Below are 25,625 nucleotides of genomic sequence, written 5' to 3'. Positions count from 1 at the left end.
GAGCAGCCTCAGTGGACTTGCTGGACCCAGTGATGACTGGCCCCAGGGGCTTGCAGCTTTAGGGACCATCTCTACCCAAGGTACCCAACTCCAGAGGGCAAGGGTGGGATTTCTGTCCTGAGATAAACCCGATGGAGTGTAGTGACCGACTGGGCTGTGTAACTTGCACCTTGACGTTGTGAGGTGTGACAGAGCCCTGGGCACCGAGGGAAGGTTAAGGTAGCGGGTCCCCGTGGAGGGTGCGGGTGGCGTGGACGTGAGCGGGCTGGGCATGCAGGCCGCGTGGTTCTTTGGCTAAAGACAGGACTTAGAATTCCTGAACTCTGGTCTCTGTCTGCTGGGAAGGTGCCAGTGAAGCATGAGCACACGGGGAAGTAGATGTGCCCGATGTGGTGGCTGCCTTCGTCTTCACTCGTGATTTCATGGGCAGGCCACCCCAGCTTCTGGGCTTTCTGTGCAGAGTGCCACGTGAGACTGGGCTGAACCGCTAATGTGCTTATAACGTGGTTTCTCAAAAAGTCTTGCCGTCTCATTGGGGTGTGAGATATGCGCAGAAAACGTGATAACGGATAATGCTTTGAGGAAGAGTTGTCAGTTGTCCATGAATGTTCCTTGTCCTGCTCTGCGTGCCCGTGATGATGTCTGATTTGTCGTGAGGATGGGACATACAGTGCTTCCCTGACTGCACATTCTAATACACACGTATATGCATACATGCACTACATGTAGGCGATACATGTTACATTTATATGCCAAGATGAAGTCAGCATGATTCATAATTGGAAATTGGTTTCAGTAGACTAAAAAAGGCGGGTGGTTGATGCCAGCCCCCCAAGAAGTAAGATCAGACTGGACTCAGTTTTGTGTTGATTCTGTGCCCTTGACAGTGAATGTTCATCTCCATTATTGTAACAGTAATATTACGGTAAGTGTTCAGGTCAGCCAGCTGAGATGGAACTCTTCAGCTTTTAACACTGAGAATGTTGAAGGTAAAACTTTAAATAGTGTGCATATCCTGAATGGAAAGCTACTCGAAAGACAGTGAGTATTGTTTTACTTTTAGTGTGTAGTTTCCATCCTGATATTCAGCTTTTAGAAGATATGCCAGTGACACACACACACACCGTGTTAATTGTCATGCAGATCAGAAACGGATTCTACCAAGAAAACGTGGACGTTTTTAAAGAAGAGTACACTTGTTTTATTTGCAGGCACGGTTTTTGCATGTTGAAGGTCTATTTTAAGTTTCTTTTTGTACAATTATTTTTTATAATTTATTTTACCATCTGGAGTAATGAACCTACAAGGATATAAACACCTTCTGTTGACATAGAAAATTTAAAAACATTTTTCTCTTCATTACTGGTGAAATGTGCCTATCTTGATTTGATTTAAACTTTAAAATGTTGTTTTCTTTTGCTTTGAGGCTGGCTTTCAAAACACCTCTCTGTCCTCTGAGTTCCTCCTGCCGTCAATGGGGAGGTTCTATTTCCTCATCCTTTCTAGCTTCTGGGGGCCACCTGCCTTCCTTGGGATGTGGGCCCACATCCCTCCACTCTCTGTTTCTATCCTCACGTCTCCTGCCCTGGTCCTTCTGCCTCCCGCTTCTAAGGACGCTTATGATGGCACTAGGCCACCTGGACACTCCAGGACGTCCCCCCATCTCCAGATTCTCCACGTAATCACGCCCACGAGGTCTCTTTGGCCATGTAAGATACCAGAGTCACATGTTCAGGGTAGGATGTGCACGCCTTTGGGGGCCCCTGTTCTGCCGGCCTCAGGTGCCACCTCTTCCCCATGGCTGCTGCTGGTCCTTCCCCCCCCCCCCAGCCTGAGCAACATCTTATGGGTCAGCTCCCTCCCGTTATTCTCCCAGGACCTCTGCTGCCCTCATCTGTGGTGAAACAAAAGAGTGTAACATCGTCCTTGGTCGCTCAAGACATTGGTCCCCCCTGGCCGTAGCCAAAGTGCTCTCCTGCATGTCTTGAGAAAAATTATATTAAGTTGTTCGATGGGAATTTCAAACACAAGACATTCGAGGGCGGGGGAAAAGTGTGTTTAGAACCAGGACGTGCAGTCCTTTAGGCTGGTTGATGGCTGGGACTCTGGAGAGCAGAGCGAACGCCCGTTCATGTCCATTTCTCCTGTTCTCCAAAGCCCTGGATCTGGGGCAGAACTGAAGATGCGCCCTGATCTGTGGCTCAGAGCCCTCTCCCCCTCTGAGAACCCGCCCCTCTGAGCTGTGGGACTCAGAGCTCTGCGGCTGTGAGGCAGTTCAGCGGGTCTGAAGCAGTGGAGCCAGCAGACGGATCAGGGTGCTTTCTTCTTCTCGGGGCGGGGGGGCCTGAAGCCCCGGCACACAGCTTATCTGCAGCCCCAGCTGGAAGCAGAACGTCGTGTTCAGAGGAAGGGAAATTAAAGGAAGAAAGTAGTGGCATTTGGAGTCAAAGGTGGACCGTCCCCGGCTCTTCTCCCACAGTTAAAGGACATTGATGTTACACATATCCTCATCCCCTTTCCCCAGGAGAGTTTAGTTATTCAGGAAAAAATATATGGGTTCATTGTTTTAGACACTAGACTCAGAGGATTTGTAGGATCCACTCAGTGACGGCCAGTGAGTTATCAGACAAGTTTAGGAGTTATTTTTAAAAGTTCTCTCTGAGCAGCTCTTTGTTTCATACTGTGTGGGTTCTTTTCCTTTGTTCATAAGGATCTTTGTTAGTCTAGAGCTGCCTGAACTCAGCAGTGCTTCACCCACTCTGGTCTGTGCTTGCTTTCTGTTTCTGAGACTGTAGTTCAGTCAGTGGTTAGGTTAGGGCCCCTGGAGATACAGCATATGTACAGTCGTGCACACAGACGTGCACACACACGAGCCACACTGCTCGTCGTCAGTCGGTTCCAGGGGACTGGGAATTCTTGCCCCGAGATTATAGTAGATTCACGAGAACACAGTAGGAATTACGTTTACTAACTCATGGAAGAGCACTTCTGTTGTGCCGTGGATTCTGTGTTCCCTGTTGATAGAATGCCTCTCGGTCTAATCTTGACAGCAGTTTGGGATTCAGAATTAATCTATGGAAAATGTTCAAAGTAACAAGGAAGTGGTCTCTAAAATGAGAGTTTAAAAATACACAAGCAGCCATCCTTCACTGCCATTCTCACTGAAGCGTTGCAGCGGGTTGTGTTTAATTATGTAGGTGATGATTTTTCTCCATCAGCCTAACAAATAGGTGGCAAAAATAGGCACCACTGTGAAGAGGCAGAATCTGAAGCCCGCCTCGCCGCCTGGCTGGGTCTTCATGATGAGCCACTGCGGTGAACCGCTGTGTTCTGCTTATTGAAGTCTCATAAAGAAAGAGGTCACTTAGTCACTGGGTTGGTCAGTGGTCGATTCCTGTAAAGGACAGCCATGTGGTTCTTACTGTTTTGTTTTTTTTTTTTAAGTCTTAGACCCACTTTGAACATTTAATGTGAACTATTGATATTCTTCTTAAAGAAGTGCTTATATTCATTTGCAGACTAAATTTTATATAAAATTTCGGTTTCTGGAATCCTTGAAGTCATCATGGGCCCACCCCTGCTCCACTGTTAGAACAGCCATATTAAATAAATAAGAGTACCAAGAAATAAACATATGTGCGTGTGTGTGTGTGTGTTTCAGGTTCTCCGTTTTCTCTGTGACTAAAGTGGTTCTAATATTCTTGATAATTTCCACTCTCAGCTCAGGCAGAAGTCATCGTTTCTTGAGGGAAAAGCGAGGAAGGTGTTTCCTGACCTCTCCTCGTGTGCCGGTGTCTCTCGGTGAATAGACTTTGGCGATGAAGCTTCGTTGCAGGGGACCCGGGAGGGCGCTGAAGCTGTAGCAGCGCACCAGAAAGTTGGAATTGGTACAGAAATAGTAGTTTTCATGGCTGTTCATCAAGTCCTTGGAGGTATCAGTAGATAATAATAATATTACAGAAGTCAATGAAAATCTGGAAATTTCTTTCAAGTCTGAAAGCTGAGTGGTCCGTCTAAATTCCCAACCTTCCTCCTCCTCTGTCTCCAGCCGGCCAGGCGCATTTTGCCTCCTAAGCAGGTACTGAGCCTGCCCTGCCCCGGACTCCCAGCTCTTGCTCGGCATTGGTTGAGGTCCTTGTTATCATGTGTCCAGGCTGTTGCAGCATCCCAGAATACACTATAACTTTGCAGGTGCGCGCACAGGCCAAGGTTTGAATTCGAATTCCAAGTTTTCACTGACTAGCTGTGGAAACGGAGCAGTCCCTGAACTTCTCTGAGCCTGTTTGCTCATATGTGAGGTGGGACCTGTGCCAGTTCCGATACAGGGCAACAGCCACTACAGCTTACATGAGCTGAATTGGAGGCTGTGCAGGGTCCACGGCAAGTTCTCAGTTACTAGTAGATATTAAAAGCCTCCTTTACTGTTTTTCCTATTTCTCATCTCGCTACTTTTCTAATCATTTTTCCACATCACCACTAACAAGATCTTAATAAAATGCAGTAATGTTTTTTTTTTTTTTTCCCCTCCCCAGTGCCTAAAAACGTTTGCTAGTGCTTCGTTGACTAAGAATAAACTGAAAGGTCCTTAACAGGACGTATAAGACTTCTCGGGACGGGGTCCTGCCTCCTTGTCTAGTTTCTTCATCACTTGATTGTGCGTGCGTGTGTGTGTGTGTGTGTGTGTGTGTTGATCTTTTTAAAAAAGATTGGAATGCCATTTAAAAATTGTAACAAGACAGAGGAGTATAAAGATAAATGGCTTTCTCCCTGCAGGCTCCCCACTCCAGGTGAACCACTCAGAGTAATTTGATGTGTGTGCTTCCAGATCTGTAGAGATGCGTCCTGCAAGTTTACACGGCCCTGTTTTCCTCTCCTGGTGCTTGCTCTGTGTCCATCAGCACCTCACGGCTGTGGCACACCACAGCAGACCAGGTCCGTGGCTTGCTGTTGTAATAGTTGCGTTGTATTCTGTTACACTGTGTCTGTTTTCTCTCCATCCAAAGTTATTTTTATATGTGCTGTTGTGGTAGAAATATGATTGTTTTCCTCCCCAAATGCATAGTCAGGGGTCCCGATGCCACGTATCCTTGCTCTCCTGATTTATTCCACAGTAAAGCCCCACATTCTCCGTGGCGCTGTTTTCAGATGTTTGGTACCGGAGGCTCATTTATTGGTTGTATAGCATATACTCGGACCTCCAATTTTTCACATCTAAAAAACTCATCCTAAGTTTTGATTGTAAAGTAAAAGTTGAAAAATTATGAAGTCTTTAGTGTTGCACGTGACCTTTCAGAATGACCTAGCACAGCAATTAACTGTCCTTTAAATCCAGACACACACTGTGGCCTCAGGCACATACATAATCTCTTGGGCCCCAGTTTCATCTGTAAAATGTATATAGGGTTTCATAGGGTTTTTTGAGGATTTAATGAATTGGTATGTGTAAAGGGGATGGTATTTGAACAGGACATGGCCCAGAGTCATGTGCTACAGAAGGGCCTGTCGCATCAGGGGCAGCCGTATACGGCTGGTAAAGGGTGGCTCATGCTCCGTACCAGCTCCCGCACTCTTTTGTCTTCATTTTTGTTTAGTGAGCAAGTTGTATCTAGCTGTCATAGGCTGTTGACGGTGAGAGCATGTGTTTGGTGGTTCTTCACGTAGACGTGGACTGTCTTGGGTGTTCAGATCAAACACAAACCCAGACTCATTGTGTTTTATCAAATGCTATGTTGACACATTATATGGAAACCCTGGCAGGCCAGGTCTCTCTACTTCAGAGAGAGCTGCAAATGCCTTTGTAACTTTCTCTTTGATTGTACTCATCTCAGGAAAATTTTTTTTTTCCCACCTTTCCTTCTGTAGTATATGAATTATCTTTTTGCACTACCAATAACACAACTGATTTTTTTTCCCCATTGACTAAAGAAAATCATCAAGCGTCGAGAAAAAGTTAGATTCTCTGCAGTCACGCTGTTTATATTACAGTTTGCCTGCATAAGGTTTCCTGATCGCTCCCCTCTTTCATTGAAAATTGTAACATTTCAGCCCTGGAGATACATAGTGAGATGATTTGAGATTTTGAAGATGTTGCTGAGATAAACCATTTAAGAAGGATGCTGAACTCATGGCAGTGATCTTTGGTGTTATAAGAAATTTTGTTTTTATCATCTGCATATAAAATTCCCGGGAACCTCTCCCTTTGACTGCCTTCATGTGAAGATGGGGAAACCGTAAGCCTGTGGCCCTGGCCTCAGTGGCTGTGATTCCATTGCCTACCCGGTTTCCCCCACTTCTTTTAACTAATGAATTAAGATCAGGGAAGTGTGGTTGGCTGCCAGCTCTGGCCCCGAGTAAAGTAGGAGGGAGCCTTGGCGTGTGGGCGCTCTTCCGCGCACATGGTTTCGTTAATGCTGTGCTGGTGTGGTGGCCACTGCTCTTCTGCAGTCTGCGTAGCAGCTCAGAGCCATCAGTACAAGATAATCTCTGCTCTTGAATGGGGTTCTCAGCGATAAACAGTAAAATGCCCGGATTTTCTCACATGTGTCTACCGGCTCCCTGAGAGTTGTTTCTGCTGCACACTTGTGACTTTGTCACCCGAAGGAGCAGAAACCTGCTGGCACACACCTGTCAAAACGAGTGCCCGGATGCATTACATTTCTTAAAGGAGTTTTGTCACTGGCCTGTCTTCTTTACTCTAGACACGATGTTTCATTTTTGTTTGTTTTTTTCCTAATGCTCTGACTCATTTTATTTTTAAAGACTAGTATGTCATCTGTACCTGCTCTTGACATGAGGTCTGGAACTTTGGATAATCCTTCTTCTCCATCACTGTGGCCACATTCATCACTTTCATCCTAGAAACCGTTATTTCGCAACAGTTGTGAGAAAACAAAACAACTGAACTTCTGTACCCAAGAGCGTGTGGCGCGGGCCCTTCCGTGGAAGTGTCCTTGAGGCCTCTCGGCCTCGAGCCCAGTGAGGTTTCCCATATTGTTGCTGCTTCCGTCCCCTTCGTGGGAGAGATGGTTGGCAGGCTTTCGGGAGCCCCAAGTCCTAGGCTGTGCTCTGCCACTAAACTGGTGTGACCTTGAAAGTCTCTGAACTTGAGTTTATCTGTAAAAGTGTGTTTCAGGTCCACAACCCTTACGACTTTCTATGACTGAATTTAATGGGCTATTGTTTGCCTTAAAGTGTGTGATTCCAGGTCCCTTTTTTCATCCTAAAATACGATTTTATAAGGAGAGCTATCAACATTCATGTTCATAAAATGTAAAATTTTTTAGAAAGGGAAAGAATCTTTATCTGCTATGATTAAACCATTACACAGAAAAGAGGTTGATGAAAGGCAGTGATATTTCTCGCTAGATGCTGCCTTTCGGATTGCTAACATGGCTGTTTTTTGGGTTTTACTTGAAACCCTCCCAAGGATACTGTGGCTGCTTTAGTCCTATAGCATTCCTCACAGTGTTACATAAAGCTCCCAAATGTTCAGTTCAGAAACCATGTGAAATGCTGGCAAGAACGATGTTGCATCCTAGCTGTCGACTGTGATCCATTACCAGGGTCTTGAATTTACCATTCATGTGTGGTAAGCGGATATAATACTGCTCAGTGTAACACTGGTTCCTCCCCATCCCCAGTTTTACATCTTTCAGTTTTGTTAAAACATGAAAAATGTTCTTTAATTTTCTGTAGCTTCTTAATTTCCTTTCAGCATCATTAACATCTTCTCCCCAGTCTCCCAGTCTCTTCCCCTTTGCCTTTTCTTTTCCGTGTTGTGTGTGTGCGTCTGGATATGTGTGTATGAGTGTGATGCTTTTTAAGTTAACTGAGGAATTTCAGAGCAGCGAGCAGGAGGTAGTCACAGAAAACTTGTTAAATACAATCTGCTGGGAAACAGAGCAGAAGTGAGAAGAAGGCTGGGAGAGTTAAATACACACATGACATTTATTTTTGTAGAAATAAAATATTCCCGAGAAATCATTTATTCTTGCCATTTCAGTTTTTTTGGTTTTTGTCATCTTCTAAGTTTTTTCTTGGAAGCATCTGAAATGATCTGTGAATGCAAGAAAGTTTTTAACTATATTTTACAAGCCAACTCATGAAGATGTGAAAACAATTTATGTTCTAAAAAAAAGGCAGGCACCCAAGTCTGGAAGAAGGTTGAATGAACTATGTTCCTACACACAGTGGAGGGCAGGGCGGCTGTAAGGAGGGTGTGGACAGTTGCTGTGACCTGACTGTGACCTGACTTTGACTGGTTTCCAGGAGACACTAGGAAGTGAAAAAAGCCAAGTGCAACGCAGTGTGTAGTATGCTATCTTTTGTGTAAAAAGGAAGGAAAGGTAAGAAAAAGTATTAGCATAATTGCTAATTTTTTCAAGAAGAAAGCCAGATAGGATAAACCAGAAAAGAGCAAGGTTGGTTACCTGTCAGAGGTTGAATGGGGTGGGTAAGGTATGGAGGGCGAGATCCTTCCTTGAGTACCTTTGCATGTAGCTTTGACTTTTGAAAGCAGGTTCATATTCTGCATATTAAAAATCACAATAAATTATTAAGAACTGAAAGAAAATAGGAACAAATGAACTAAGTCATATCTCAAGTGACTACTATAGCTACCCTGAAGAGAAAAAAAAAAGAATGGATCCAAGTTGATTATGAGCAGAGTTTTTAACTGAGGACCCCATTCTTGGATGGCAGAGCAGGGAGAGAGAATTGCAGACAAATCCTGAGCTCTTTTTGCAGGCTTGTTTATTACAGCAGCAGGTAAAAGAGGTCTGAACGTGCAGTGGATGTGCCACAGGATTTAGGATATGAGTGAGTAAGGGTGCCAAGCTTGTTACAGGACAAGGACAAATACAGAGTGAAGAAGAGCAGGCCCTTTGGGGATGGACTGGAGTTAGATGTATCTGTTTGGACTTATTTATGGATATATGTGCACATATGTACGTATGTATAAGTGTTTGTGTGTGTGTGCTTTGTATGTAACTAGTGAAGGAATTGGAGAACGCTAATTTGTGATGGAAATGAACGTCACCAACGAACACGCTGCCATCTGTGGTTGCAGATGTGCTCTCCTGAGAAGGACCCGTCATCACCCATGTAGTGTGCTGGCCAAAAATGCATGTCCTAAATCTGATCACGGGGAAACATCAGGCAAATCCAAAATGAGGAACTTTCTATTTTGAAAAATAGAAGAGGGAAAAGAGTGTCTTCTTTGAAAATGTCAATGTTATAAAAGATAAATGCAATGGAAGATGTTCCAGATTAAGGGAGACTAAAGAGACAGGCCTATTAAATTGAATATTTGACCTTAAACTGAATCCTGCTCTGGAGGGGGAATGTGTTATAAAGTGCATTGTTGGATAAATTGGAAAAATTGGAATATGAATGGAAGATGAATTAAAAATACTGTATAAGTGTTAAATTTAGAGAAGTTGATAACTGAGCTGTTGCTAAGAGAACATTCCTGTTCTTGGGGAAAATAAACTACTCTTAGAGAAAAAGTTAGTATTTAGGGGTAAAGAGCCCTCAAAGGGTAAAAACATCCTCTGTACGTATATGTGTATGTCTGTACATCCGTATCTGTACACACAGAGACACCTGAGGGCCAACAGAAATGATAAAGCAAATGGGGTGGAATGTTAACAGGAAATAAATCTGGGCAAAGGCTGTATGTGTACTCTGTACTGTTTTGTTCTTGCAGCTTTTCTCTATGTTTGATGTTTCCAGATAGAGATTTTTTTTCCAAAAGAATAAATTTTACCCTAAAAATAGGCATCCGTATGATAAGCAGTCATAAATATTAATACAACTAGTGATTAAAAAGCAGCTCTAGATCTAACTGTACTAGATCTTCCCCCTTCTCCATTAGTATACTTAGAAGTTTATTCTCAGTTAAGAATAAATTGACTGGTAATGCTGAATCATCTCAAAACTAGTAATAATACAGCAAGCCTATGGGAAACAAGACCAATATTAAAGAAAATAATGGAATAAATGAGGAAGTCTGTTAAGTAGATTCCATTTATAATAGCAATAAACATAAAAAGTACACAGAAATAAATGTTACGACGTCTACATGAAAATTAAAAAAAAAAAACCAGACCAAATGATTAGAGTAAATTCAGAGGGAACAAGTTCCAGAATTTAAAATCTCAGTATGATATGGATTGCTCTCCAGATAGACTCGTTATCAGCAACTAACACAATGTGATATAGGCAAACATGCCAATAAATAGAATAAAAAAGGCCACAAATAGACCCGCAGACATGTAGAAACATGCTGTAACAGAGGACACTCTGCAGGTCAGTGAAAGTACGGACTGTTCAAAAAAGTTTTGTCGAACGATTTGTTTTCCATATGAAAAAATAGAGCCCTACCTCACACCATAAAGAAAAAAATCAATTCCAGTCGTATTGTAGGTTTAAATATGAAGAATAAAAGCTTTAAAATAACCCTAGGAGACTATCCATGTAACTGCAAGGCTGCAAGGGATTTCATAGGCTAGACGTGCAGCCTGTAGAGGAAATAATTGATGTATTTTGTTACATTAAAATAAAATTCTCCACAAGGAAGTCATCATAAACAAAGTGAAGAGCCAAGTAATCATGCCAGTCAACACAGGATTGTTCCCAGAGTGCACGAAGAGCTTCAGATCATTAAGGAAAAATGGGCAAGAGGAATAAACGGGGAGTTCACACACGCAGTTTGGCAGGTGAACTATTTCACAGCGCATACAACTGACCAAGCCGTCTTTGAGGCCAGATATGTGAGAGCAGCCTTCTGTCTTTAGCTGGATTACTGGGCTTCCAGGCTAGTATGATTTTGTGCACGGCCGCACCAAGTGTTTTAATATCAAATCGTGAAGGTATTTTAGTGGCTCGTATTGTATCGTGGAATTTCACAGGACCAGTCCTTTCCGGAGCATGAAAATGGCTTTCAGGTTGGAATGAGATTAGAAGGCGTTGACCCCCGACATCCATCTGGGTTTTGTGTGCTTTCTGTAGCTGAGGTAAGACATGGTGTAATTGTCTTGGGCTAACTGCACAGTGACAGAAGAGAATTTTCCAGAGAATGATGAATTTGAGTGCTTTGTGTTGTAAACAAGTTCCATTACATTATGGATTTATTTTATTCAGTGATGGGTGAAATATGTTTTTTAATGATTTTTTTCCTTCTCTGAAGATTAATTTTCTAAGTCCCTCATCACAAGCAGTTATTCTTGATTTAATTGGTAAATAGTTTTCACCTGAGATTGATAAAAACCCGGGAATCCCACAATGTTGCTTTTGTCTGTTAAAGGAGACATAATTATTCAAGTTTAAGCTGCACTAATGGGAAATGTGTATTAAAAATATCTATGCATATGAGTTACATATTTATAGAAATACATGAATTTTATGAAAATTATATAGCATGAAGAGCCATTGATGGAAGTAAATGGCTTATAAAATGTAATATTTACCAAACATTTTATATTAAGTTGGTAAAATACCTCTATATTTTAATACTATCAAACATAGAAAATCTGTTCACTTAATTCACCGATCGTAGCTATTAAACGTGTATAGCATGTGTAGGAGATAGGTTTCTCAGACTGCTTTATTATTTACTGCGTATACTGGATTCATATGTTTTTGAAATAAAGCCACGCCCATTTTGGTTTTGCTCTGTACTTTAGCTTCCATGGCCTTGGGACATGAGTCTAAGCCAGACAGCAGGAGATGGTGTTTCTGAAAGAAATGTTTGATAGGTATTGAACGAGTAAATAAACTTGTTGGTGAATGGATATGTTAATTGTCCTCAGATGCCTAGGCTGAGAAAACGGATAATTTTTCTGCAGAAAAATTCTCGCTTCTTGAAAGATAGTGTCAATTTTGTCAACATTTTGTGTTATCCAGATCATCTATAAATTTGTTCTCTAATACAAGCACATTTGGATGTAGGGATTGGCTCATCTACATTGATGGTGTTGACAGAATAAATGAACGTTTTGTTGACTTTGTGTACACTTCAAATGCATGACTCTTACTGAACAAATGCATACATCCCATTTTTCAGGTATGTGGTTACCGTCTAAGGCTTCATTTTGATGGTTATTTAAGCTGCTATGATTTTTGGATCAACGCTGGTTCCCCTGACATCCATCCAGTAGGCTGGTGTGAAAAGACCAGGCACGAATTACACATCCCTAAGGGTGAGCCGGGATGGGAAGACAGTTTCATTTGAACGATATTTTATAAGATACTGACACGAGAACCTGGTGTGAATTGATTTTCAAGATGAAAGTGTGATCCACGAAAAGCATTAAGACTGCAAGGATTCCATTTTTAGAAATAAATAAATATCTTTAAAAGAAAAGCATCAATGACTGTTGAGGTCAAATATTCTCAGGTTACATAGAGAAAAATTACAATCTTACGAGAGCATTTTATTTTACATAAAGTTTATTAAACTTTATAAGGAATGAAGAAACTAATGTTTAAATTACAGTCGAAATAATGTTTTTCACTGAATCAGTAATGCTGTACAGTGAGGAATCTTGGTTCACATGTATAATTTTTTCGAAGAGGAATCATGGAGAACAGGGAGCTATCGAAGAGAAAATGTCGCTATTTTGTTTTGATGGGAATTAAAATCTCATCTTTGTCTTTCATTATGCACAAGAGGAACCGGGGTCTGGCAGATGGGATTGAGGCCCTTCTTACTTGCTGTGTGCTGGTCGCAGGGATGGTCGGCGGCATACTGAGGCCAGTGGGCTGGTTTCCTTGTCCAGCAAACCTTTGTATAAGGTCTCTTGCTCGGATATTAGGCTCCCGGGTGACCCTGGCAGCTTCTGGAGTCAGTATATAGTCATTTTATTCTTAGCAACTAGGTCGGAGAGTGGGGGGTCCTTTGAGATCCCCTGAGATCACTGGGTTTCACGGAGGCTGGTGAGAGGCCACGGGCTGGATCACTCAGTAGGGAGTCCTAACCGTATGCAGTCACTGTGGGTAGAGCCGTGCATTCAGTAAACCGAATCTGTCCTCATGGAGCATCTGTTGCAGAGACAAGGAGGAGACACAGAGCTGCCAGCGTCCACAGCGATAGGGCTGGAGGGCTGAGCAGGGTCCCAGGGCTGCCCCAGCAGGAAGGGCGCTGAAAGAGGCCTGAGACAGGACATCTGACGGGTGCTGGGCGGACCACAGGGAGTTGAGGGTGGCGGAGCAGAGGCCAGGGCGGGCAGATAGGAGGGGAAGTTAGAGGTGCCACTGTGGCCTTGAAGGCTGTGTTCTGAGTGGGACACTCCATCAGGAATGTTTCTCAAGCCCATTGATGTGGGCCAGCCCCATCTGAGCCGTGGGCACGTGGGTGGGAGGGTGAGGCGTTCTTTCCTGCGGAGCCTGGCAGGACACGGAGCTGGAGTTGCCACGTGGCCCATGGCTCGTTCTGTCCCCGTCCCCAGTGTCTGGCTCCCTGGTCACCACCAGGGCCCACGCTGGTCTCAGTGACACAGCTTCTTTGAGGGGGATGAGGGCCGTAGGGACTGTTGTCCCCTCCCTCTGTCTGAAGCCTTAACGGGAGGCAAGGCTCCCCTCAGGCTACCAGGGCACTGGTGCCGCATTTGAACGGCTTTTAACATTTGTCGGGAATGACATGCCCGGTGGGAAATCACTCTCAGTAGTTTCAATTCCATACATTCAAAACATTGAAACAGTTTAGAGATTTTAATTTGAGTCTTTTGTGTCTGCTAAAGGACATCGAATTTATGGCAGAAGATCGAATAAGAATAATATATTTATTATTCATGTGGTTACATCTTGGGGGTATTTTGAGTAATCAGTATTTTTTTTAGGTTATAGAAAAGATAAATTCGGTTGGATGGATTACTTAAAGGCCTGCAAATTGCAAAATGCTCCCAAGAGATTATTCAGAAACAGAAGTTCTGTAAGTATTTTCTTCCTTGGTATTAGTCAGATGTTTACTTCTGCTTAAATTTTAAAAAATTCACTGTATATTCTCTTGTATTTTAATCTTTTAAGAATCCTTAGCTTCCTATGACTTTTCTCACTGAATTTGTCAGTTTCCTATGAACTTTTTTTCCCCCTTTAAACATAGAATTAAGTACTTTAATGAGATGGAAGAGAGGAAAAAACTTTACGTTTAAAGCCTGCTATAATTTAAAATGCCTTTTAGAATGTTTTCTTTCTGCAGCTAGTGAGTTCGTTGTTTAAGCTGAGTTTTGGTGTTTTGAGACCAGTTGACGCCCCGGATAAGCTTTGAATGCACCTGGTCCAGTGGTATTTGCGTGTGGTGAGGGTGAGGGTGACCCTTCCGACAGACTCAGGGCTGTATGAGGACCCGTGTCTGAGCATCTAACAGGAGAGAAGAGAGGAGGTCGCAGCCCAGCCTCTGGGCCCTGTGGGGCCACGCACCAGGGCGGGGGCCTTGCCACCTGCTGGCTGTGTCCCTGTTTAGGACAGTCCCCCACTTCTCCAGGCTTCAGTGTCCTGCTCTTGAAATCAATGTTATACAAACTGTTCAACGGGTTTCGTAGAATTATATTAAGGAAAGAGAGTTATGGAAATGTGAAAATGCTTTTAAAAATGTAATGTGCTAAAGGAACACAAAAGTGAGGGTCAGTAGAGACAGTAAAGAAGTAGGAAGGCCCCCTTCCAGCCCCCAGATACTGCACGTGTGCTCTCTCAGTCCAGGAATGGCTAATTACAGCTGTAGGAGGCGTAGGGTTTTATCACTGTAATGTTACTGTAAATCATAGTCCTTGGCATTCTTAAATACTGAAAACAACGTGCGGGCACTAAAACAACCATTTGGTTTTTTTCGACTATGATTTATTCATGGATTAGTGCATGTGTTTTTTAAAAATATTTAGAAAGCCGCTAATTTCAGCTCTGGTCAAAGTAAATGATAATTTTAGTGCTGAAGAGCATATCTTTGCTAGTTTTCCAAATAGTGGTATTTGAAAATATACCACATATCAGAAGCCTGCAGGGAGCAGAGAAAGTGATCTGCTACCACTGTATTCAGTCAGCGCAGTATTTTAAAACTCATACAAATGACTCTTAATACTCTTAAGACATGAAGAGGGAAAAATGACAGTGATAAGGAAAATGAAACCTGCCTGCAGGACAAAAGAGAAAAAGCACAAAGTGTTTTTCTTTTTTTTGAATGAACGTACACTTGGTGCCAGTCTGTTGGAGTATTTTCCCGGCCGGCTTTGTTCTGGAGGGTGAGTGTTGCTCCCCTGCAGACCTTCCTGATGCTGAATGAACGTCACAGACATTGTGCCCGCGGCTCAGCCCTGCTTCTCTTGGTGCCTCCCCCGGTGCTGTGTTAGAGCGGTCCGGCGCCTAAAGACCTTGAGGTTGGGATGAAGCTGGAGGCCGTAGACAGGAGCAACCCCTCCTTGGTGTGCGTGGCGACCATCGCAGATATTGCTGAAGACCGCTTGCTGGTACATTTTGACAGCTGGGATGACAGTCACGATTACTGGTGAGGTGGCCCTGTGCGCCTTCCTTCCACGCGCGCGTTTGGTGTTAGGAGCCGTGGTCCTCCTAGGAACTACCGGCAGGACTCTGGCGGCTGACCTGCCCGGCCGCGCTCCCTCGGGAGCCGCTCTCTGCGAGGTCACCTAACAAGGCCTCATCCGAGACAGTGTGTCCCGCCCCGGGCCCTTCACTCTGCTGTGGGTGGTTTGTAAGTGAGGAGGAAGTTAACAACTTGCAGTATTTTTTTTTTCCCTGAAAAATGTGGAACTCAGACTGGTGTATTTTTAAGAAAGGAAGATTCAGGGAGAATGGAGTGAATTGTTCGAAAACCTGTGGAGAGCAGAGAAAATGTGTGCTTACAATGCCATTGAGCTAACATTGCATGCTTTTAAAGGGCTTTCTGGGTGAAAAACCTGAAATACAGATGAGGGCGTGGTGAAAGTAATTTTTGTGGCATTTCTGGAGAGCAGGTCCTGAATAAAGGGCAGGTCCGGCCGGGGCTGTGGGTCTTCCCGTGCGAGGTGGGGGCTGTTTTCTTCTCTGAACCGAGAAGCAGGGCATCGATGAAGTGCTGTACGTGTCTTCGGGAGAATCGTCTGGGGTCCTGGAAAAGGAGAGGGAGGAAACTGTCGGCAGATGGAATCTGGTCTGTCCTATTAAAATCTGGACTGGCCTATTAATATTTTCCCTTGCTGCCGGAAGAAGTGGTAGACGGGGCTCATTAAAATGTGCACTCTTTGGGGAGAGCGCTGGCAGTTCAGGCCCTAGTCAAACACTCTTTATAAAATTGCTTTTAAATTTCATGAAGCTTACATAAAAGAGGAGTTTGGCCCCTCAGCTTACAAAATAAAGTACTAAAATTACTTCTCATTCTCTCAAGCTATAAAATATTTTAGCTCCGAAGTAATATTTTCCATGGCATCTTTTAATATCCAGAATGATCATTACTGTTGGATTCTTTCTCTGGAGTTAATTTGGGATCTAAAAGAGAATCCTGTTTTTGCAGGTGTGATGTAAATAGTCCTTACGTCCAGCCAGTTGGTTGGTGTCGGGAGAATGGGAGAACTCTGGTAGCCCCTCAAGGTGAGTGGCCTGGCTGGGTCTTCTTTGAAGCTGTCTCTGGGATTGGCGATGCCTGGTCTTACTCTTGTTGGTGCAAACCACGTTGCAGTACAAAGTATCTGATCAAGATATTGTGCAAGATTCTGTTGACCACCGAGTGACCCAGATGTCTGAAATCTGCACATCCTTCCCCATAATGAAAATGGACTGTGTTTTTAAAGACATTAGGCATCCACTTTAAAAAATTGCTAATTTTTCTTTTATCTGGTGAAATGAGGGCAGTCACTGTGAACTGACCTGTAAATCCAGCCATTTCCACCTATGTAATTTACTTTGTAACTTACAGTTAATTCAATAATTGACCATGAGATTATTAAATTCACCTAACTTTGGAGTTAAATGTAAGAAATGTGGAGACGTAAGAAGTGAGAATTTCATAGGGAGAGGCCAGATTGCCAGACCCCTTCACCGAGCCAGCTTAGTGGCTCAGCTGAGCACCGATCTAGGGACTTTCTTGTAATTTATCTGTTTTCCTATTACAGAAATAGTAAGAATCGTTTAGAGACCTGCTCTATAAAATCGGTTTTCTAATTTCAAAGTGAAGACGATATATAGTAGCTATGTAATTTAGCATTTTTAAAACAAGTTTTCTAGGAGAAACCTATTTATTTCAATAACAAATGCACAGGAAGGAATGTAGACTAAGGAATATGCCATTCTGGCATGGAGCAGGTGTTTAACCTTTTAAAATGGAATAATTCTGGAATTTTACTGTTTTTAAAATTTTTTTTATGTGGTTATTGGCCTTTTGTGTATCTTATTTCAAGAAATAGCTGTTTCAAATTCTTTGCCCTTTTAAAAATTGGGTTGTCTTTTTTATTGTGTGATAAGGGTTCTTTGTCTAGATGTAAAATCCTGTTGTCTTTTCTACTTTCTTGATTGTTTCTTTTAAAGCACAAAAGCTTTTAATTTTGATAATGTCCAGTTTATCTGTTTTTTCTTCTGTTGTGCTTTTGGTATCTAAGAAAGTGTTCCTTAATCTAAGGTCACAAAGACTTGTCACAGAAGACTGTTCTTTACCCATTGATTGGTCTTGGCAGATCCATCGAAAATAAGTTGTCTGCAGGTGTATGAATTTATTTCTGGACTGACAGTTCTATCCAACAGGTCTGTACGTCTGCCCTAATGCCAGAATCTAATGCCACTACGTTGATTACTGTAACTCTGGAGTAAATTTTGAAAATGTAAGTTAAGAGCCTTTCACTCTGGAATCTGTTCTTTTCAAGATTGTTTTGGCTGCTCTGAGGCACTTGCGTTTCCCTATGAATTTTAGAGTTAGCTTGACAATTTCTGCCCTTCCTCTAAAAAAGCCAGCTCGGACTTTGATAGGGATTGATCTGTAGCTCAACCTTGGGAGTGCTGCCATCTTAAAAATACTAAGTTTTCTAGCCTGAGAATACAGGACATCCTTCCATTTATTTAGGTCTTCTTTAATTTTTAAATATCTTATGGTTTTCAGTCTGTAAGTCTTGCTCATTATTAAATTTGTTCCAAAGTATTCTATTCTTTTTTTAATTGAAGTGCTATTCATATAACATACAATGAACCATTTTAAAGTGACAGTTCAGTGGTAGTGTGTTCATGTTCTGCAGCCACCAGTTCTCTTTAATTTTAAAACTTTCCTGTCACTCCATGAAAATATCCTACACTTATTAAGTATACTCACCACCCACTCCCTGACACCAATCCCTGGTAACCTCTAATCTGCTTTCCATGGATTTGTCTATTCTGGAGATTTGCCTGTTCTGGATATATTATGTTAAAAGAATCATGCAATATGTGATCTTTTGTGCCTGGCTTCTTTCACTTACTATTATGTTTTAGAGGTTCACCCAAGCTGTAGCAGGTATACATAGTTCATTCCTTTTTATGACTGAATACTATCCCGTTGTATGGATATACCACAATTTATTTATCAAAGTTTTCTTTCTTTTTTCCCAGTCAGTATACCTTTTATTTCCTTTTCTTGTCACGTTACATTAGCTAATAGATACCAAGCCTTTAACCTTGTTTCTTGCCTCTTGTTCTGGCTAGGACTTCAGTACTATGTTGAATGTAGTGGTAAAAGTGGGCATTCTTGTCTTTTTCCTAATATTATGGTGGAAAGGTTTCAGTCTCCCATTATTGAGTATGATGTTAGCTGTATGGTTTTCATAAGTTCCCTGTATCATGTTGAGAAAGCTCCCCTTTACTCCTAGTTTTCTGAATGTTTTTATTGTGAAAGAGTGTTGGATTTTGTCCAGTGCTTTTTCTCAATCTATTGAGAAGATCATCTGGGAGTTTTTTTTCCCTTTGTTTCACTCAAAGAGCTATTGAGTTCGGTTTGCTACTGTTGCATTATGGGGTTTTGTATCTGTATTCGTAAGGGAAATTGGTCTGTAGTTTTCTTATCATGTCTTTGTCTGGTCTGTTCTTTTTTGTGCTGTAAATGGAACTGTTTTCTTACTTTCATCTTTGGGTTATTCACTGCTATTATGTAGGAATACAGTTGATTTTTGTACAATGATCTTATATCCTGAATTCATTTATTAGCTCTAACGTGTGTGTTCCTTAGGGTTTTCTATGTGCAAGATTCTGTCATCTCTAAGTAGAGATACTTCTACTTCTTCTCTTCAGGCTAAGCATCTTTTCTTTCTCCCCGAAGTCCTCTAGATAGTGCTTCGCGTGCATTGTGGGACAGAACAGGACTGAACATCCTTTTCTTGTTCCTGACCTTAGGGAACGCTCAGTCTTTCCACATTAGACATGACATTTACTGTGGGATTTTTGTGGGGGCCTTTTATCAGATTGAGAAAGTTCTCTTCTATTCCTAGTTTGCTTTATCATGAAAGGGTGGTCCCTTATTCTGTTAATATGGTTTTATTATATTTATTGCTTTCCATATGCCGAACCAGTCTTGTCTTCCTGGGGTTAATCTCACAATTCTGTGTATGTGTGTGTGTATAAATATATTTTTTTCTTACATGTTGCTGCACTTGGTTTGCTAGTATTTTGTTGAGGAATTTTCTGTCTGTTTTCGTTAAACTCAGCCACTCTTCTTAAATGTTTTTATTTCTGTTCGAGTACCTAAGGCTGCTCAAGAGTACTAAGGGAAAGTAGGATGAACAATTAAGTCAAGAAGTTCAATTATTTAAAACGTTCATCCATAGTATGATTACTTGTCTTTAGGAGGGACTCAACAGAGTCACAAAAGGGTCTCCTCTTGTGGTGTTGCAGGCGGCTGACCCTGTGTGGTGGCCTTCAGTGAACCCTAGAAGTGGCCCACTCGATTTAGTGATATATAAAGTGGAAATTCAGGTGGGCAGCCATTTCGTCACGGTACCAACAAGAGAGCAGAGTGCAATGAAAACATACGCAAAGAAGCTGTGACTGAAAACTGGGGGATGGCAGTTAACGCTCATTAGTACTTTCAAGTAGAATTTAAATCTGTGGGAAGCTTCTTTCGCTGTGTTGGCCCGCCACTGTGTGAGGGGGTCTGTCCCTGTCCCTTCCCCCGTTACTGTGCTTCTGCCCTGAGCCTGGCAGGGCTCAGGGCCAGGCTGAGAGGAGTACAAAAGCTGGGTAAAATTTTATCAGACAAACATAAATAAACAAAATAGCAGAATGGCATACCATTTAACTTTTAGTAAAAAGAAGAATTTGAGGCAGGAGGCTATCAATGTGTCCAAAAGGTAAATTTTCTCTATTAATATGAAGTAAGAAGTGCAATTAATAGTGAATGTCACATATGCTTTCATATGCTAAATGTTGTAACATCAGCATGTGACACAAAATACCTCAAGATCCAGCAGTTTTACTCCTGGATACATTCCAACAGAAATGTGTACTTCTGGTCTCTGCAAAAACTGTGCTAGAATGTTCATAACAGCACTGTCTGTACCAGTCCCCAAATCAGAGCTACTCAAATGACCATCACCTGTAGAATGGGTAGATTGTGGCATCCTCCCCTCACAGAATACTATGCAGCACTGAAAATGAAAGGTCTGCACGCAGAGGTCTGCAAGAACCTCACAGCTAGAATGCTGAGCAGAAGCCGAGGACTGCAGATGAGCCAGTGCTGTACGATTCCATTTATACAGAGAGAAACCAGAAGGAGAAGAGCTGGTCTCTGCAGAAGGCAGGACAGGCAGCTCCCTTTGAGGAGAGCAGCAGTGACCAGAAGGGGGCAGGCTGGGGATGGGGGTGTCCTGCCTCCTGGTTATGTGGAAAAGTGTAGGCAAATTTTTCAGTCTGTCCACTTGATTTGTATATCTTTCTTTAATGCATTTTATTTTGGCAAAACATTTAAATGTGAAGAAAAAATTATGAGAAATACTGAAAAACTCTACAGAAAAAGTTATTTTAGAGATTTTAGCATATTGCTTCAGGCTTTTTGCTTAAATAAAAAATAAACAGGTTTTTGAATAATATAGCTATTTAGATTGAATAAATGCATAGTGAGATCTTAAAATACATCTCTGTGTATATGTACATAGTTAAAAATTTTTTAAACACATCCTATGTTGCACCAAAAAGAAATCTTAGTTTAAGTTCCCCAAGCAGGCATTGTACAGACCATGTGACATTCTGAGATGATCATGTAGTAAACTAGCTATTGTTATTAATGTTTTAAACAACTGCAAAAATTAACCACTTAGGATATCTCTTAAATATTTGGCCAATGATTTAATCAAGGTGACAATGAAAGATTATAATTCTTTTAGAAAGTAAAAATAAGAAAGATAAATATTTCCTAAAAGTTTGCCCAAATAGCTAAAGCAGTATTCAGGGACAGCAATGGGAAGTGCATAGTCTTAAATGCTTATATGATTTTTTATATGAAAATAAATTAAGTATGTTTACAATTCAGTTTGCAAGTATAAAACAAACCTAAGGGAAGCATGAGGAAAGAAGTGATAAGAATAAAAGCAGCAAACAAAATAATTAGAAAAGACAAAAGAAAACAGTAGATGTGATGGATAAATATGAGTACTCATTTCTTGAAAGGAAAACGAGAACAACACAATATAGACAGCCCACCTCTGGCAAATGTAATGAGGAATAAAATAACACAAGCATAAAGAGAAACGAGAAACCCAATTAGACAGAAATTTTGTAAACATAAAGAGTGCTTTATACCATGTTATACCAATGCATATTTTTAAATTGCAGTGATAAATAGCAGACTTGGAAACTGTAATTACAAACATGTGATTATGAGAATAAAACCCTAATATATGCAGAGTCATTGGAGAGACTGTCAGTTCATGATTTGAGGTCAGACAGTGATTATGAGTTTTTTCAAACATCCAACGAGCCCTTCTGGGCTTGAGCTGGCTCTGCCGTGCACTCACACCGCCGTTCGACCTTGGTCAACCTGCTTTACCTTGTGGAGGGAGTGCACGAATCAGTGAGAGTGTGCTGTGTCTTAGCAGGGCAAACCGCCCTCAGGCTGTCGTAGACCTACGTCAGGGAGTGTATGTGAAGTTCTTAAAAGGGCTGTTAAATAGTGAGCATTCAGTTAATAGCGGGGGTTTTTATCATCTGATGTCTTCTAGTGTATGGGAATCAAGATAGCAGTGACTAATCTTTTGATATTTATGTTTTTTTTCAGGTTATCCTGATCCAGAAAAATTTTCCTGGACAGAATATCTGGAAGCTACTCAAACTTAACGCAGTTCCTGCCAGAGTTTTTAAAATGGTAAGTTTGTATCTGTAGACACTCCCAACTTTTAAACAGTGCCTGTTTGTGTGGAATTGTGCCTTCATTTGGCAATTTAAAGTTATTTTAGTTTTTTTTCCTTTTAAATTCAAGAGTCATTTTCATTGCTTTTAGTTAAAAATGCAAAGGAGGGGACTCACTGTTGTTCCTACACACAAATGTGGATGACGATTTTCCTCCTTGGGGTGCTGTTGAAACCCCATCAGCCTCTGAAGACTGAGCCCTGGGTTTCCGGGTCTCTTGGTCCACTGAGTGGGAGCGCTGAGCTTTCCGTCTCCGGGCCCGTTAGACTGCCCGTGATGTCATAATAAAACGGGCGGTTTGTATGCAGCGCCTGTGTGTTACCGTTTCACCCATTTTGAGAGAACATTGCTGTGGGTGATTTGTTAGAACACCGATTTGTAAAGTTCAGATTTACACTTATAAATTTATTCAAGGATTAAACCAAGTGTAAATTATTTTGTAAAAGAGGGTGCACTGATAGCAGAGCTGGAGACACTTAAGTTCTGCACCAGGGATTTGCAGGCTCGGTCCCCTTTCAGCTCTGTGTCCTCCGGGCTCCCTGACTCACCTTCTGTCAGAACTTACAGTGTGACTTCATTTACTGAAAGTTTTCTGAAGATCAGAAGGAGTTCAAAACAAAGTGCTATTTCATTCTTTAAGACAGTTGGTTATAATAGATTGGATTTAGAGGACTAGGCATCATCAAATGAAGAGGGGTTAGAAGTTGCAGGGTGCTAGAGAGAATTTTAAGAATTGTGGAAATTCCATGAGCAAAAATGCTGGCTGCTTGTGGTTTCATTTACTTTCTTACTTTATGTCAAGAAAATTCTACAGGAAAATAAAATTGTGAAAAGATATAGTTTAAAAGGCACCTCCCCACCAGGCTCTGTCACAGGGTTGTTACGAGTTCCTCTCAAGCTGTCCGTCTTTGGCATCTGCAATGTGATACAGTTAACTTTTGTTAGCACAGTGGCCGTCGGGGGAAGAGAAACATTTTCAAGGAACAGAGACCTAATTTTGATCAGTATCCTCCCATTTAGTAGACATAATAGTGAATTTTAGAAAGAAAATATGCTTCCACAAAACCCGGAGAGGAACAGACCCAGGACTGGAGAAAGGTGTGATTGTTTTATAAGTCATGTGCTATCAAACGTTTTATTTTCCTTCTGCCATTTCTAGACTTGAGAAAGTCAGTACACTTTCATTTTCAAGAAAGTCAGCTGAACACTTGGGTGTGCAGTAGCTCTCAGAGTGAGACTTTTCGCCTCCCCTTAAACACCGTCATAGTTGTCTTTTGATTGATGTTTGATAAGATTCCTTAGTTTCAATGATTGGGTAAATCCCAGTCCATCTTCCCCCCACTGCATTTTCCTAAATGTTTCCTGAGCGTCCGTCTTTCCAGACTTCTGGTCCCCGCATTTTAAAACTTGGAAGAAACCTTAAATCAATACAGTTTAGCACGCTTATGTTATAGATGGATCAACAAAAGCACAGGTCATGGCTTTAAATTACATTGTGCTATGATTTTAAAACAGCTTATCATAATTATGACAGCTTTTATGTGTTTTGAAATTTAGACATAAAGGATCATGTTTATCCTTTGTAATTATTTGTTAATTTTGCCTCCTCGGTCATGCGCTCCAAAGCTGGGCAGTGATAATAGTCAACAATTTCTTAATTTATTAAGAAAAAAATAAAAACAACTAAACCAATAGACAAAGTAGACTGAGATCCTTTTTTGAACCTTGTGATCATTAATGAATTTATGATTTAATCTGTCTTTATCTTTTAGCTGTCTTGAAAATTACCGTAATATTCTTCTTACAGGTTTTTATGAAACTGGATAAAATAATACGCATGAAGCTCTGTGTGTTCTGAAAACTAAATTCTAGTTGTATTAAAGATATGGTGTAAAATTGGAACAGTAACATTTCAGAAAACTTTAGTCGCTTGTCTGAATTGTTGGGTATCTCTTGACTTGGCTGCTCTCGTGACGTTACAGCGGTTGCCCCATGGTTTTCTCCCGAATATGAAACTTGAAGTTGTGGATAAACGAAACCCCCGGTTAATCCATGTTGCTACGATTGTGGATGTCGATGACCAAAGAATAAAGGTACACGTTCTGATTAGCACGATATCATCTTGGCGTTTTTGCTGCATTTGCTGTTAGGCTGACTTCAGAGGCTCTGGTTTCTTATCTCAGTAGGAGAGTCAGAATTGGACGGACCTCACATCCAGTTGCGGGTCTCCAGTAGAGAGCTGTCCAGCTGGCGTGTGTGTGGAAGGGGAGTCTGCAGGCACGCCTGATTTTCAGAGGGCTTCTAATGCATCCGTGTTCAGATTTGCTGCTTACACTTTATAAATTTTGGTTCTTTTTTTTTAAGCTTCTTTTTGTTGGTATTGTCAGATTTTTCTTGAAACAGTTGTCATTAAACACCTTAGCTAGAGCAATTAAGTCCTTATTCTCTGCTATTCAAACAAAAGGTTAGATTCTGCAGTGAAAATTTTATGCACAATTTGTGTACTATCCTTGTGACATCTGTTTTTTTTTAAATATACACATCTTTGAAATTAAATTATCCGTAAATGAAAGCTTTTCAGTTTTTTATACAGAGAGCTGGAAGTATCTGTGGAATCCAGTAAATCTTCCACAGTATATGGCAGTTCAGGAATCATTTTCTACCCAGGCACAGTTTATTTTCAACTTAATGAAAAGACTGAAGTCAAGGGATATTTGTAGGCATTATTATGGAAGATGTATTTAAGTTTGATATACAATTTCATATAATTTAAAAGAAATCTTACTTGCTCTTTGCCTCACTTGAAAACAACTTCTAATTCATCTGATAGGAAATAATCAGTGCATATATCGCGGTAAACGTAGAGGTGAGTGTTTTGCTTGGCGGTAAGTTATCAAGACCCAATGTTGGCAACGCCCTTTATTCTCCTGACAAATGAAAACAGCAACTGTGCTAAACACTGTTCTGGAATAGTATGGTGTAGGTATTTTATCCCACATATATTACTGTTAATGGTTTATTTTAAATTTAATTTTGAGCATATTGCCTAAGTTCTTACTCGTGGCTTTTTATTGTTCACTCTTATGGCACTTTCTGTGGGAATGATTTTTGGGTATCGTAATTACTTCACAAATTCAGTAGTATGTCAGTGTTGAAAATAAGCATCAGGTTTCCTTGGGTTCTTGTTTAACTTCCATTATGAAATTACTGCGTTTGTAGGAAAGGCTCAGTCTTAATAGTGCAGCCGGCGTTGTTTAGCATTATAATCGTCAGATGATTTTCCTGTG

At 41.4% G+C, this 25,625-nt stretch overlaps 1 protein-coding gene across 1 annotated transcript in view; it reads left to right on the top strand.

Annotated features, from left to right (window-relative positions):
- The window catches only part of L3MBTL4 (L3MBTL histone methyl-lysine binding protein 4), a 192,708-nt gene that overhangs the window by 31,315 nt on the left and 135,768 nt on the right, over positions 1-25,625 (top strand). Inside the window, 8 exon segments of the mRNA XM_064481596.1 lie at positions 10,911-11,015; positions 12,065-12,200; positions 13,839-13,930; positions 15,342-15,496; positions 16,499-16,575; positions 22,208-22,263; positions 22,265-22,294; positions 24,321-24,431. Of these exon segments, the coding sequence (XP_064337666.1) occupies positions 10,911-11,015; positions 12,065-12,200; positions 13,839-13,930; positions 15,342-15,496; positions 16,499-16,575; positions 22,208-22,263; positions 22,265-22,294; positions 24,321-24,431 (762 nt within the window).

The sequence above is a fragment of the Camelus dromedarius genome, chromosome 32, assembly GCF_036321535.1.
Source record: "Camelus dromedarius isolate mCamDro1 chromosome 32, mCamDro1.pat, whole genome shotgun sequence".
Taxonomy (NCBI): Eukaryota; Metazoa; Chordata; class Mammalia; order Artiodactyla; family Camelidae; genus Camelus; species Camelus dromedarius.
The sequence above is the reverse complement of the archived record's forward strand: the minus strand, read 5'-3'. Positions and strand labels throughout refer to the sequence as shown.